Source organism: Ruditapes philippinarum, unplaced genomic scaffold (assembly GCF_026571515.1).
Source record: "Ruditapes philippinarum isolate M1 unplaced genomic scaffold, ASM2657151v2 ctg134_1_1_1_1, whole genome shotgun sequence".
NCBI classification, from domain to species: Eukaryota; Metazoa; Mollusca; class Bivalvia; order Venerida; family Veneridae; genus Ruditapes; species Ruditapes philippinarum.
Genome location: NW_026852258.1, coordinates 78862 through 95149, shown reverse-complemented (window position 1 = coordinate 95149; position 16288 = coordinate 78862). Strand labels below are relative to the sequence as shown.

General features: G+C 30.9%; 1 protein-coding gene across 3 annotated transcripts in view; it reads left to right on the top strand.

The window, feature by feature from the left end:
* LOC132754543 (A disintegrin and metalloproteinase with thrombospondin motifs 7-like) overlaps positions 1-16288 on the top strand; it is a 113606-nt gene that overhangs the window by 90803 nt on the left and 6515 nt on the right. For all 3 annotated transcript variants that reach the window (XM_060745190.1, XM_060745198.1, XM_060745186.1), the window contains 13 exons: positions 4513-4659; positions 4904-5051; positions 5618-5716; positions 6034-6179; positions 6516-6579; positions 7912-8017; positions 9823-9950; positions 10529-10649; positions 11048-11146; positions 11501-11643; positions 12715-12850; positions 15037-15163; positions 15639-15858. In XM_060745190.1, coding sequence (XP_060601173.1) covers positions 4513-4659; positions 4904-5051; positions 5618-5716; positions 6034-6179; positions 6516-6579; positions 7912-8017; positions 9823-9950; positions 10529-10649; positions 11048-11146; positions 11501-11643; positions 12715-12850; positions 15037-15163; positions 15639-15858 — 1684 coding nt within the window. The remainder of the gene's footprint in view (positions 1-4512; positions 4660-4903; positions 5052-5617; positions 5717-6033; positions 6180-6515; positions 6580-7911; positions 8018-9822; positions 9951-10528; positions 10650-11047; positions 11147-11500; positions 11644-12714; positions 12851-15036; positions 15164-15638; positions 15859-16288) is intronic.

Genomic DNA, 16288 nt, shown 5'->3' with positions numbered 1-16288 from the left:
ACGCGTTTACGATTTTAACTCAATACCATGGGGCTAAGAATAACGCAATAGGGATTTTCAATTTAATTAAGTTTAGTTTTTATTATCTTCTAATTATTTTCGCGTTTGAAGTCCCCCATATAATCTATTTAAGAATTTCATATTTGATGTACTGAGGATTTTGGAACTCAGTGGAACTCCTTCAATGTTTTAAGCCCATCAATTTCGAAAGAAAAACGTCGAGCTATTACGATAACTGCGTTTATCAATTTACAAAAACTAAATGTAGCCCATTATTCAAACATTTTGAATAATTGCTTATAATGACAGGCTGCAGTTGTAAGACATCTGTCATTATTCTATAAGATATATTTTATGTGACACTTTTTTTAACTGAGAATTTTTGTCAAAGTTACTTATTACGTAGAACTATAGATACCAAGATGAAACATTGATATCTATGATAAAGAACGGTTGTTAGACAAGGAGCATCATCATGAAGGTTTAATTGTTAGGAGTTATGTCTCTTTTTAACTTTCTCCTAATTTATTTCGCTTGGGAAGATCTCAGTTATGAAAGTTATTGCTCTTAATACATGAAAATATTTAATAAGTAAGTAAGACCATGAATTATATGTTGAGTCATATACATATTTTTTAAGAAAATGAGAGACCATCTTATACAAAAGTACGATGCTATGCTTCAGATAATGCTTCAGACATAATCATAAACAAATACAAATATACATATTCAAACATTTTACCTCTAATTAATAGAATCGCAAAAACAAAAGTTTTAAATATCATTGATTGATTCTGCTTTCATTGCACGACCGTCATTTCAATTTGACTATGTAAGAAAGTTGTCAGTGCATCCTTTACTATCAGAATATTGTTGTTGACTAAACAGAAAATAAACAGCAAGACAAAGAAGATTGTGTTCTAACAAATATTTTAACTGTTTACGTGATTTATTTTTCTATGTAGATCTACTTTCTATATGATATTAAAGGGTCAAGTCCGTATTGTTACATGATTATATCATATTTCGGCCCGCTGCCACTACACGCGCATATCGGGTGCTTGGTTTAAGTAATTATATTACACATGCTTTACATGTAATGTTGACCTTAAGTAAGGTTTAGTTGAATAAAATTAATATCATCACCCATCTCCTCGATTGCCGTCTTTACCTGAATATTTCATTGTATTACCGTCATTTGAATGAATTTTGATAATTCTTTGAAGTTATTACTACACATTTTTCTTCATTACTGGACATTTAATTATATCATGCTTCATGGTTAAGCATGTTCAATTTAAGAAAACAAAGCTCCGTGTTATCAACTGTACAGAAATTCCCGTTTCATTATAAGTTTCTTACTCACTTATAAAAACTACTCATAGAAATTCCAAATGTTTTTCGATGGTATACCGATAGAGATAATGTAAATGAAAACATTTTTATCTGAAATTATTTAGATTTATTTTTTCAAGTGAAGGATACGATTCGTATCGTTATTACAGGAATGCCAAATATCTGAACTTGCTGCAAGCTGTAATAGCTTGAAAACTTTTACATCAGTTTTTTTTCTGTCACTCCATCTAATGTAAGAAATGCTCTATCACAGTTTAAACTTTTGTTCTAGGAGGTTTGCAGTTAAAGAAACTGTGATATTGAATTCATATTAAATTCTAATTCATGAAAACGTAAGAGTTTAAAGAAATAAAATAATATTTAAAACCTCGCGTTATCATCTCAAGAAATAAAAGTGAAAATGTTGTTTTTCATATTTAAAGGTGCATCTTCAAATGAATCTGTATTTTGTCTTGACGACTAAACTGAATGGACCTTTTTTTATCATATTTTAGTTTTGATTTATCGTTGCAAATGATTAAATCACGAGAATACTTTTCTTTCATATATTTTGCTGAACAATTGACATTAAATATTGTAACAGACCTTCTTTTGGTTGAGGTAAAACATGTGAACATGTTGTATAAAATTCCCAATATATCTAAGACAGTCAATAAATATGAAGCAGTGTAGACTTTAAGCGTTAAACAAATGATTTGTATTACTGTGGGTAGCCTATTTAAAGTTTGATATTTAGGATCACCATTCCTTATGTATATCCCTAGATGTCAATGCCTCACAAATTTACCTATACCAGTAAAAGTGCGTTCTGAATTTTCTTTTTTTTTGTTTACATAATATTTGATTACACTGTCGTTTGTTTTTTGTAACACCCTACTTTACTGTAATGTTTCGAGATGTCTATCAAATGGTGATATTCAGATATCATCTCCGCAAACTGAAAGCAACATTTGTAGTTTCAAATGTCTTGGCTCCCTATGTTTTCTTGATCATGTTTTATCTATCATGTCACGTAGTATTTAAATAAAACTTCTAATTTAATGATTTAAATAAGATAGAATCCCTCTAATTAACTTCACATTAATATTTCTTTTTTAAAAAAGGATATAATTCCCCTAAATTACTTCACATTATTTTTTTCTTTGCTATAAGTATGCCAAAATGTAACTTTACCACTTCGAAAAGCAATTTCGAACTACATTTATATGTTTCTATCAATACACAGTTTTTACAAACATGCTTAGTTTCCGTTTTATGAGCAGAAAATGTCTCCTGATTTAGTTCAAGGTGAACATTAAGTTTATATAGTGATCTACATTAGTTGAATTGTTTCTTAGTATGTGCTTTTACGACCTAATCTGCAATATAATGTGTATAGAGATCTATGTAATTATAATTAATTTACAGATTTTTTTAAAGTTTCAAATGTCCTTAATGACATAAGCTTTTGATAAATTAATCATATTTAATATTTCTTAAAAGGTCACAATTGATCGTGTAAATACATTTCAAATGAAATTAACTTCATATGTTGCAAAGAGTTTTAGAATATTTTTTGCACGAGAGTTTTTAGCTTACCTGAGCACTATGTGCTAAGAGTTGCGCTTTTATGATGGCAGAAGGTCCGTCGTCATTCGCTGTTCATAACTTTTTTTATCTACTGAATTTTGACTTAACTTCAAACAAAGTAATCCTTAGGTGGTCTTCATCAAAAGATATATAGCTGGTGCCAATCTGATGCAAAAGCAGGTCACAGGAGCTAAAAATATGCTTTAAAAATGGAATCTTTATATTTCTTCTTTCTCAAAAACGACAATATCAAGAGTTTACATATTTGTCATGTAACATTGCTATTTGACCACTACAAAAGTTATAAAAGTCATGCCTCTAAGATAAAAAATAACAGATATTTGTAATGAAGCATTCAGTAGCCGACATCTACAAGTATTTAAAAAAAATACAATGCTTTGATTAAAAATGACAAACCTAATGTCACCTCATTACTGATATTATGATTTTATCTAGCAATGTATTTCAGTAATTGTCACTGGTACAAATGAAAAATTTAGTACTTCACTTCAGTTTTGTTATAGTTTTCTGGTCCTTTGGCATCATTGAGTCCAGCAATTTTAAGTGTTGAGAACTAAGTACCGCTCAAGCTGGTCAAAAAGGGATGTTGCACTTATCCATTATCCCTCATGTACAGACTCATTCAAACCGAGTCTGCAATTTTCATGTAATTTGCTGCTTTTTCTTGCTTCCGAGGGAGCACTTTTTTCCAGATATATATTGTTCTAAAATCAAAGTCATATTACACAACACTTAATGAATATTGTTTTGATAATAAAATATAGCAAACACCTTGCTTCAAGCCCTTTGATTTACGCATCTTTCATACAATTGTTTGTAAAATTCAATGAAAGTTTACTTTGTAGCTGGCTCTGTCTCGAATTTTACTAATTTTGTTTTGTTTTTTGTCTAAATATTTATTGCATTTTGACAAAATGATTCTGGGAGAACTAAACAGTTTTCTACGCCCTCTGATTAAAAGTTATTTTAAGAAACATCTTGCCGCACTTTTTATTACAACATTGAACTTAGGTAATAGGTTTAAGTTCTCTTTAAAAGCTGAAATATTGCAGAATTATTTGATCCTGGAAATGTGAAATTTGTTACCGAATAATGAAGGAAAAAAATAAAAAACTTAGCAAAACTGTTTTTGCTAATTTGCCTCATATACTTTAAACTAAATTTGGTTTCAAACATTATGAAAAATAGTTTTTGTTATGCTATAAATGTTGGATATCATAAATAGATAAAAGTACTATATAATAAAATATTCTAATTAAATCTATATTGAATCAAAACGGAGGCATGGTTTGTATCAAATCTATTTGTCGTCTGTTTCTGTGGAAACATGCAGTTGTAAGAACATTTAAGCCGCGTCACGACAAAACCAACATAATGGGTTTGCGACCAGCATGGATCCAGACCAGCCTGCGCATCCGCGCAGTCTGATCAGAATCCATGATGCTACGAACCATATAACAAGACGAGAAACTGATAGCGAACAGCATGGATCCTGATCATACTCATTTGTTAATTACTTGCATATGAATTTTATTTGTATTTAGTATTTTTTTATAATTATTTCAGTTTTGGCATGCTCCATGATGGGGCGAGCAATGGTTGCGAGGACCCACCTGGCAAACAACTGTTTATTATGAGTCCAAGTCTTGTTGCTGACAGCATCACAAAGTCATGGTCAAACTGCAGTAAAAAGTCAATTACGCAGTTTATAGAGTAAGTTTTTGACTAATTGTAACAATGTATGATTTTATTGTTTAACAAGCATTTCTTAATGTAAATAAAACTAAATGTCGTAACAGGTTACAATTTGATTTAAAAAAGTTAGATTAAACTTATAAAATCATAACAATACATGTGTGAAATGAGAACATTATAAACGTGTTTATCGTGTAATAGGTTGTGTGGGGGCTGCGTTCATTGAACGCCGCCATATTGTTTATCATATTTTTTATATCAGTCGTGACTGGGGTTATTGCCTTGATGATGAGCCTACCTCACACAGTTATGAGTATCCCGTGATGCCTCCAGGTACCATGTATGATGCTAACCACCAATGTCGTCTGCAATACGGTTCAGATGATGCTGAGATATGCACAAATGAACAGGTACTTGAATGTCTAAACAAACATTCTTCAATAAACATAAAGAATGATATTTCAGTGAAATAGTTTAAGTCGGATACTGTGCTTTCTAGAGCAATAGTTCTCCGCTACTTTGCTTTCTAGAACAAAAGTCCACCGCTAAAAGAATATTTGTATAAATTGCTTAACTGAGATTACACCCAAACACAAACATAATAATTGAGTTACTATTTCGACTGTTTAGTTATAAAAGTCGTTTAAATAAATGTGTATTTTGAAATTTTATTTTTAAAAGAACAAACAGATTTTTGACGATAGATACTTTGTCCTGCACTTAAAACTTAGTTGTATCGTAATAAACACAGAATATGTTAGGAAAATAAGAAAACATTTTAATTAATTCAGGTTTACTCTTTATATTTAATTCAATATTTAATTGAATAAGATTTGAATAATGTTAATGTCTCTTTTACACAGCTGTATATGTACTACTATTGCACTTTATAAATAGTCCATACGTCTGTAAACGCACAACTAGATGATTACTTTAACACATCTGTAGGCTGTAAACAATCAATTTATATAAATAGGATGTATGTTCAAATCTCTGGTGTAAAACAGACAACCGATGCTCCACACATCTTGAAGCTGCAGCAGAGGGAACCATCTGTGGAAAAGATAAAGACAAGGTATACATAGACTGTATCACTCTAACTTTTTATCACTTGGTTGTAACACTTTGTTCTGCTGCACATAAATGCAAATTTAAAAATTCCACTTCAATTGACAATAGAACAAGATTCTGTGCAATATGAAACATACTAACTCAGACTCAGCATGAAGTCTGAATTTCGCCCAAAGACTTAAAATTTGACGCCAAAACTCAAAAGACTAATAAACGTGTAAGTTCTTTTTAGTTTTACATACTAATACAATGAATAAGTAAATGTTGTTTAAACGATAACACTTAGCTATATATAGTGTAATGTTCATTTAATTTTTACAGTGGTGCTTTGAGGGTAAATGTGTTAAGATTGGTTATAGACCGGAAGCTATTAATGGCGAGTGGGGTGAGTGGACATCATGGACGGGCTGCACGAGAACTTGTGGGGGAGGCGTATCTCATTCCCAGAGACATTGTGAAAATCCAGCGTTAGTATCTAGTTAATATACACGTAGATACATTGATTTGAAACTTTCTTCCTAAGATGTATTCAAATACAAATAGTTTCTAAAGGATATGACAACAAATAGTTTATTAAGGAAATGATAATAATTCATGGAGATATTTGTTGCAATTTATATTGAATAAGATATTGTTAACCAGTTTGAGCTAATGATCTGAAATTTTTGACAAGAGTTATTGGTCAAGACTTACATCAAATAGAAAATATATCCCGAAATATTATATTCAGTCCCGTCATGCCAAAAACCTTAGTGTAGTTAATTTAAAGCATCGCTTGATATTTCATATCTTTTAAATTTCAGACCGTCACATGGTGGAAAATATTGTCTTGGTGAACGAAAGCGGTTTAGGATTTGCAATACAGAAGTAAGCGCCGGATGTGTAACATAACCTTTTAAGCTTACATAATCTTGTTTTTGCTGTATTTTATATAAGACAAATTACGCGCCGTTTTCTGTGTGTTACACTAGTCAGCTTCTTAATTAGAAGGAATTAAACATACTTTGGTGAAATAAGCCTACAGATAATTTAATGATAAAAGAGCTGCACGTGTATGTTGATTAGTGCAAATGCATCATTTCTTTACAAGAAGTTGTATTTTTCAAACCTAATTTCTTCTGTTTTCTTTCTATCTGAAATATAAAATATATTTGTGTGCTTTTTAATACTTATATTTTAATATATTTTTTAACTTTGGTAGTTTTTTTTATACCGATACAAGAGGACCTAGCCTGTAGATTTTATATCAAAATCAAAATTCAACATATCTATCATCCTGGGTGGTTATTTCTAATTTTCTTTTAACTGTGTTTTATAGAAACAGTAGAAACAGTTTTTTTTATAAATATTTTGAGTAAAGTTCTATCTAAACATATTTATATTTGACAGTAATGTATTTGTAGATATTAAACATATACACATAACATGCTGTTATATTTATTTATTAGCTACCGGCACATGCATGGCACGTCTTTAAATTCCTGAAGGGTTTTGAGTGATGCCACTTAGGCTATTATATCTATTTTAATACGCACTTTCCCTCTTAGCTGTCGGCACATGATTTATTTCAAGGCCGCTCTTAATTGTTACAAATAAGTTTTTCATGCTGTGTGTATTTTATATTTGATAAGTAGTAAATTGCATGATTGTACGAATATAATTGCTTTATCTAGAACTGTTGCTTTGAAGTTATGAAAATACTTGCTCTTTTTATTATCTTTAAAAGTTTTGTATATTAACAGTAATAAATAATGAAATATCATAATAACACGATCTGTTTGATGTACTTTCAAGTTGTTTTTTTTACAAGAAATGGTATATTTTCATTTGAAAGAAATATTGTGTAAGGTGGTAGAGTGTAAATGTCTCTGCAGTTGTTTTGAAAACAAACTAAAGATATCTTCCTGATACATGTAGCTGCAAGTTGAAGTAACATGCGTAGAGTTACATTTACACGTGTTTACGTCAGCGCAAGTTATTACGTATTAATACAGATTCCTTTTAAATTCATTTACCACGTATGCGATTATATACTCAAAATAGTATGGTTTTACCATCTGTGTTATACACCAATTTATATCACAGAAAGACGATAAGCTAAAATGCATGTATTTATAAATACTGATTATATTGAGATATTGATATTTCAATATTCTTTAAAAAAAGTTTATAATTGTCTTTCTACATTTTATTTTCAAGCAATGTAAGGATAACGAAATTACTTTCAACGAAGCACAGTGTTCAGAGTTCAACTTAATTCCGTACAAAGACAGTTTCTACGAATGGGAACATGTTCCAACTTCAGGTATAAATCAATGCTTATTCAATACAAGATAGACTTGAGCTAATTATCGGAATTTGTTCTCAGTTGAAGTGTGTATGTAAAATGAAATTACATGTACATTTACTTTACGGGATTTTCTTCATTTTAAGTTTTAAAATAGACACTCGTTTATCAGATACTACGCATGTTTGTAAATGTTTGCTGAAGACTTTAATTTTCTGCGAACAAGCAAACTCTCTCATTACGCTCATTTTGATATGTGTCTTATATGATGAACAAGCAATTATCATAGTATTGCAAGCAATCCATAAGTCCCGTACCGGTTAGAACCCCAGCAACATTCTAATGGGCCATTGGCCATTCAATTTTACCAGTGAATGAATGACATGAATGAACTTAAATCTTTTGAGTTCTAAGTTTGTCTATATCATAGTAATGTGTTAAGTTTCCCTACCTTTTAAGGAAATTATGTTTATACAACAGATGATCAAAAGGTCCAATTTTCTCAGGATGAATAAGTATAACTAATGTTTCAACTTTTCTCTGCTTAAGTAAACTTGTTGGAAAAAATCTTTAAAAGTGATCTCAGGAAACAGTTTTTATGAACAGCCAGACAGACAGACATACAGACAGACTGAAGGAGACTCTTATTTTACAAAAATATAACATATTTTAATGCAAAATTCTTAAAGAGGAGATAACTCTTGAAATAAAGATGCTAGATTTATGAACATTGTCATAATGTGAGTTTTACTTTAGTTTAAAGATACCATTTATAGTCACAAAGGAGATAAGTAAAAAAAATTTCAAATATAGCTTTAACTATAATGTTTAGTAAGAGACAAAGATGAAACTTAAAAAAAATATAATGTAGGTTTTGATAATGAATGTTTATTTGAAGAAAATCTATGAAGAAAAAATTACAAAGTTAAAGAATGAATAAGAAAAATTCAAAGTATAAGGAGGAGATAATTCTGGAAATATGGTTTCTAGATTTATAAACCTTGTCATATTATTACGACGTGGGATTTTAAAGTAAATCCTATAAGGAATGAAGAAGTTGGAGTAAAAAAATACCAATTTCCCAAAAAAATCTAAGTTCAAGGGGGACACAATTCTTGAAATAGTTATTAAAAAAAGACAACATTTTTTTCATAAAAATTCTAAGTTCAAGGGAAGTAATTCTGATAATTTTTGTGCTAGAGTTATAAACCTTGTCACATAGGATGTGGTTGATGACCAGAAACTTATATTTAAAGTTTGAAGTAAACACCTTAAAAAATAAAGAACTTATAGTGAAAAAGCGTAAAAATTCAAATCAGAAATCTTGAAATCCAGTCTTTTTGTTGGCATAGCAACCAGAATTTTCAACATAGAAAAAAAGAAAAAGGTGTGCATAATCTCCACACTGCCATCTACCAATATTTCAAGTGTCATAAAAATATTTTCAGTACTTTTTGAGTTATCACTGGTTCCAGTTTATGTGTTAAATTTGCCATATTTTCAGTCTATTTGTTGCCATGGCAACCAGAATTTTCAACATAGGAAGAAAAGAAAAAGACGTGCATAATCTCCATACTGCCATTTATCCATATATCAAGTTTCATAAAAATATTTTCAGTACTTTTTGCGTTATCGCGAGATCCAGTTTTGTGGACGGACGGACGGACTGACGGACTGACAGACAGACAGACTGATGGAGGGTAAACCTAAAGTCCCCTCCGGTTAAACCGGTAGGGGACTAATAAGGGTGCTTTCATCACAAGGTTAATCATAAAAATACACAAGTGAATTATGAGAATAATTGTTTTCTTTTTATATTGTAGAAACACCGTGTCAGTTACACTGTAAGCCAAAGCAACGTTTCTTCTCCGTGTTGATGAAAGATATAGTAACTGATGGTACTCCGTGCACAGCAGGCACGAGAAACATGTGCATCAGTGGAAGGTGTAGGGTACGTACCGTAACTTTCATGTCAAAATGGCCAGTATCTTTTTACATTTACTGAACAATAGTTAAAACAATTAGTTAACGTGTAATGGAACCTAGTTGAACCAGTTTGTTTACATAGAAATGATGCAATAACAGTTTTGCAGCAAACATTACAGCATTTCTCAAACAGTCACTCTTTTTTCTTGCTTTTGACATTAAGCATTCTTTTTCGTTACACATGTCCGCCATAACAACAAACTTTAGTGCCTGTAGTGCGGCTTTGGCGAAAATGAGGAAGTGCAAAAGAAAAACAACACCATAAAACACGAAACAAAAGAAAGCGTGCCTAAATTGGCGAGATGAGATTTAGCTTGAATCAGCTTCCATATACATGTACTATTAATTCCAATTAGAAAGTACATATTAACTAATTTGAAAGTTAACAGAAAATAAACCTTTTTTTATATATACATTTATGCTATTATGCTATTATGCTTGAATCAATTAATTTAAAACATAATATTAAACGTTACATGAGTGTATCTTTAATTAAAGTAAAATCAAGAAAACTATATTTCAAATATGTTTCCATGGTTTCAGCATATTGGATGTGACTATGTGATAGATTCTAAGGCACGTGAAGACAGGTGTGGTGTTTGTCACGGTGATGGGTCCACGTGCACGACAATCAAATCACAATTTAATGAATCACAAGGGCTCGGTATATAATTATATACAAATATACTTCATTATCAAATATGTCTTTAATATACTTTTAGACTGAGGATAAACTTTTTATGACTTTAACTTACGCTTGTATCTATTCTCATAATTTGAGCTGAATTCACCATTAACAATTTTTTTTTAATCAATTAAAAAATTCTCTAAGCAAAACACAATCTTTTGAAAAAATTGCCATTTTCTTTCTCGATATGTCGGTTTTGACTATGTTTACCAATACAAGCAGAAAGAGCTATATGCTTGTTTTACATCTAAGTATGTCAGATATTTTCGAATACTGTAAATGACATGCAACATAAAACAACGGTGTGTGGTGCATTTTTCTGTCAACTTAAAGAAAAGCATGTATATTGTATATTTAAACATTTTGTTTTTCAGGTTATGTGGAAGCGGCTGTTATACCGGAAGGTGCACGTAATATTCGGGTTGAAGAAGTTGCCGCTGCTAGCAATTTCCTGGCTTTACAAAACGCTGAAGGTAAGGACAGTTAACCTCATTAACTCGTATGCTATTGATTTATTATTTAAGCCCTATCTTGACAGCATATGGTATAATTGTGAATGCTATTTTAAGTCATCTGTCGCCTTATGTGAAAATATTTTTAAAGTCGATTGCCAATTATATTTCAGCTATGAGTATTTATTTTTTTCTGAAAATATACAATTTGATTTATCTAGATAATACTTAAATATTGCTATCTTAAAAATTTACGAAATTATATATTATTTGCATCATAAAAAAGATAAGAATTTATTTCAGCGTATTGCAGCATACAATTGTTATAGTTATAAATTTATCTCATCTGCAAGAATTATTATTTTGTATTTCAAGGTGAATATTACCTGAACGGACATTGGTTTATACAATGGAGTGGTGATTATAAAGCTGCTGGTACCACTGTTCAATATAAGCGTGAAGGTAACAAGGAGTCAGTCGTAGCTACAGGACCTTTGAAGGAACCGTTGCACGTGATGGTATAACATTACTGTTAATATTCATGCTCTACTTTTTCTAACCAAGTATTATCTATATCTTTTAAAAGTTTTACTTCTTTATTAGTATAGTTCAAACATATCGATTATACCTCGATTGTGTTAAAGGATTACTGGTCATTTGAATTATGAAAGAACTTGGAAGTGAATCTAAAACGGGGCTCGAACACAAAATTCCTTTTTTGTTTTAGGCAATATAAGACAAAGGTAATTTTGTACTCATTTTTAAAAATTCTAATGTCTATTTATTATATGTCGTCGCAAATTCGTCCTTTTAAATAATAAATCAAGATAAAATACACAAATCGTACGTATTAGATACTCATTATTTTTGTAACTTATCGAAATGCCTTTAAATTTTCGGAAAAGTATCAACTTTCATAATTTGCAATTTCAATACCAGATTTATTGGAGAAGATTACTTTTGTAATTTTAACTAAACGAGATGTTCTCATTAAATTGCAGTTTTATCAAAATTTATTGAATATCTCGCTATAAGGTAACGACTATAAGGTTGAATTTTTGTCCAGTGATAGAGATTTATAGAATTTATTCCTAATTATGTCTGGTTTATAGCAAGTATGTTTTTGTGTTATCAATTATTGCATATTTTATTGTTTTGATTTGCTGATATATAAAACTTCTGCATAAAATGTATGATTAATTTCTCCTGCGATAATTACAACGGAAATATTTTATCACCGTATATTTCTTCTTCGAAAGTTAAAGCAGCGGCCCCTAGATTCATGCTTTTTTCATAAAATAAACAATAATAATAAAACGAAAAAAAAAATAAATAAAAAAATAACCAACACAAAACAATTAATTTCATTTTGGAAATAAAGTTCAATATGGGTATTTTTCTCTTTTGCCTATCGCAGAAACAGCAATTATGATGGTAAATGTGAAACAATTTGAAACAGAAAGTTTTTCGACTTTGCCATGATATCTGCATTATCCATTTTCTGTTACCTACATTCCTTAGTCCCTATAAGTGAACTGATATCATCAAAAAAAAAACTTTATTTTAAACATTTGAATAAATATTTTTAGCTGCTGTTACAGTCAGATAATCCCGGTGTTGTGTTCGAGTATACTGTTCCAAAGGACAATGTCACTGAGCCAAGAAAGCCGGAGTTTCACTGGCACCACCAACCGTGGACACACTGCACCTCGTCTTGTGGAGGAGGTGCGTATTGCCTTTATAACCTTAAATGTTGTTTATAATATGTTTTAAAAAAACATATCGGCACGTTTCAGAAGATCAATATGCTTGTCTTGGATATTTTCTTCATTTTTGTTTTAAAAAATCGTCGGAGGGTTTTTAGTTACTTATATGTGTGTGTTGTTTTGCTTTTATGAACAGTAGTGTTTTGTGATTTAAATCGGGTGTGACATACATGTTTAAAACCGATCTTTTTCCAAAATCTTATTCGAATCTTATTCATCTAAATCTAATTATTATTAATTTTATTTTTAACCCCCTTTAAAAATAATGTGTTAACAATAGGAGATTTTTACACAATAACTCGTAATCTTCACATGTATTAGTCAAGTTTAAAATATCAAAAGAATTAGAGAAGAATTCAAAGATTGTTCATAGTGCGAATTTCACATCATTGTCATTACAAAATATGCAAAGTTTTAACACAGATGTTCAAAACTTGTAACGTGAATAATTTCCTTTACATATATCAATAGTAAAATCAAAGATGCACCTTTGATGATATACGTGATCTTACAGATTTAATCCTTAAAATGCACCGCCCCTATTACAGATTTATCTGGATTAGCATACTTACGTCATACAATTCAGATTGAGTACAGTACGAACATACTCAAGAATGAGTCAGAAACATATGGGAAATATCTTTGTGGTTTAAGGGATATGATTCATGCTTAACCTTCGTTAACGTTCGGCAAATGTTCGACTCTTTTAACAACTAATACCTATAAGGACAATATTTTCTGTAGACCCTGGTCAAGTAACCGCTTACTCGAATTCTAAACCGCTTATTCAATCTTAAGGCGTCAACAGACGGTAGGATTATGTTGTACAGCACTAATTAGAGATAAGAGTACAATTGTCAAAGCAATACAACACATGCATTCAGACAGTAGTTCTGCATTGTAGGAATCATCTGAGGTTTCCCTAAAAACTAAAAAAGTTCCCTCCCAATTGATCCCTTACATACTTTACTCACTAAATATTTTTTTTTCTCCATAATAATGATTGAAACACCTCCATTTGTTTTAAAAAAAAATAATTTAATTTAATTTTTTTTAATGTGCAACCTGGCCGAGACTCAAACCTGGGACCCTCGGAATACCATACTGTGGTTCTACTGACTGAGATATCCGGCCAACTACAAAATACCTCCCCTGATTAGAGAACAGTTCAATACCGTGACATAATCATTTTCGGGACAATTTGGGATTCGAACATACCACAACTTTGGGCCCTTGAAGAGTTTTTCAACATCATTTTTACACCCATCTTACTACTATGTATACCTTTTAGCCCTAATTGTTCTGGAATTTCATTCATTACACCCATTATCAGGAGATAATTTGGTAATCTGTTACTTGTCATTGCGGGAGGTCTGTAGAAATCTGTACGACAAGATTTTCAAAATAGAACATGTCCTATCCTTTACATCTAGACTTTAGGTTTCCGAAATCAAGAAATAGTAACCTTCACACATTAAGATTTGCTTGTTGTACATCTTAGTTTTAATTGGTGTTGTACTTCAAAATCCTACCGTCTGTTGAGGCCTTAAGACAAACCGCTTAAGGCACTCAATCATTACTCATGGCGAAAAAAGTATTTAGTGAGTAAAGTATGTAAAGGATGAATGTAAAGGGATCCTTTTTAGGGAAACCTCAGATGATTCCTACAGTGAAGAATTACCGTCTGAATGCAAGTGCTGTATAGCTTTGAAAATTGTACATCTTATCTCTAATTAGTGCTGTACAACTAAATCCTACCGTCTGTTGAGGCCTTTAGTCAATCTTAGAAAGATCATAGAAAAAGCGAAATGTACTTCATATTGCCGAACTTGTAAGCTAGTTTTTCCTACATAATACTAGTAATACATACATACAGTCTAATCAGCGTAAAATTACTTAAAAGTAAAATATTCAATGTAGATTTGTAAATTTCATTTTTTAAGACCTTTTATAATCATAGTAAAACGTCGAGTTTGCTTTCTCTTTTTATTTAATATCCATCGCCATAGTCAGCTTTATTAAAGTGTTTTGTGTTCGGAACAGGTAAAAACAAAAAATGATTTAGGTAATTCAAATAAAAAAAAAGATATTTTTTCAATAAATAATCACATATTTTATTAAGAAATAAATATTTTATTTCTGCAGGAAGTCAGAGATCAGAAGTATTTTGTGTAGAATTGGAGGCAGGTGTTGTAGACGATAAATATTGTAATGTTTCAACCAAACCAGACGATATACAGAGAGTGTGTAACGAACATTTATGTCCAGCCAGGTAGATATAATCATCTTAATATTACCTCTTATATGTCCTGCCAGGTAAATATAATCATCTTAATATTACCTCTAATATGTCCTGCCAGGTAGATATAGTCATCTAAAAGTTCCTCTTATCATAGCTATCCGACATATCATGATAGGCTCACGGTTCATTGTTAAAGGGGAGTAAGTAAGGGAGAGTGTTTAAGAAGTTGTTAGATTATTTACCTCCCTTACAATGTTTTACAACCATGCAGGTATGCAAAATATAAGGTTCTATAATGTAATGATATGATTATTAGTTACTTTTGTTGTATAACATTTGAGATTTAACTGACCAGGATTGACTTATCATAATTTTATTCCTACACACATAAATGACAGAATGCTGAATCCAACGACATTGTACACGCTTTTAAATAAATAAAAACACAGAAAAAAAAAGAATTAGAAATATAAGCAAAAACTATTCTACTTACGTATAATTGTAGATGGTGGTCAGGTCCCTGGCAACACTGCTCTGTAACTTGTGGTAACAATGGTGTACATCACCGTACGGTAATTTGTGTACGAAGTCTGGGACCGGATGAACAAATAGCACTTGATGATGATGCTTGTGCAGCAGACGACAAGCCCGCCGAAACGGAGGCGTGTCACAGGAAAGATCCCTGTCCCGGAAATAGTACTTGGACTGTAGGCGAGTGGTCAAGCGTAAGTCAAAAATGTTTCAGATGTTAGTCAGTTCATAATTCCTATTTTGTTACTCCTTTTAAAAGTGAAATAATTATCTTTTTCGGGATTAGCATAGCAGTAAATTTATAAACTCATTAGTACTATAATGAAAGACAACTATTATGCATTATTACAGAAGAAAATATGCAATTAATGTGTATTACATTTTTTTATATAAAAAGGTCGTTTGAAATATAACCCTCGCTTAGCTAGATTCTTTGTAAGTATAAGCTAACAACAAAACAAAATTCTGCATGAAATGATAAAAAAACAAGAAGACAGTCGATATTTTATCACTGTTTTCATATTACTCACAAGGATTGTTCATACGTAAAAAGTAAATGTCTGATTTTAGTATTTTTAATGTTTCTACTTAAAGTTCTTACATAAAAATATTTTAGGGAATATC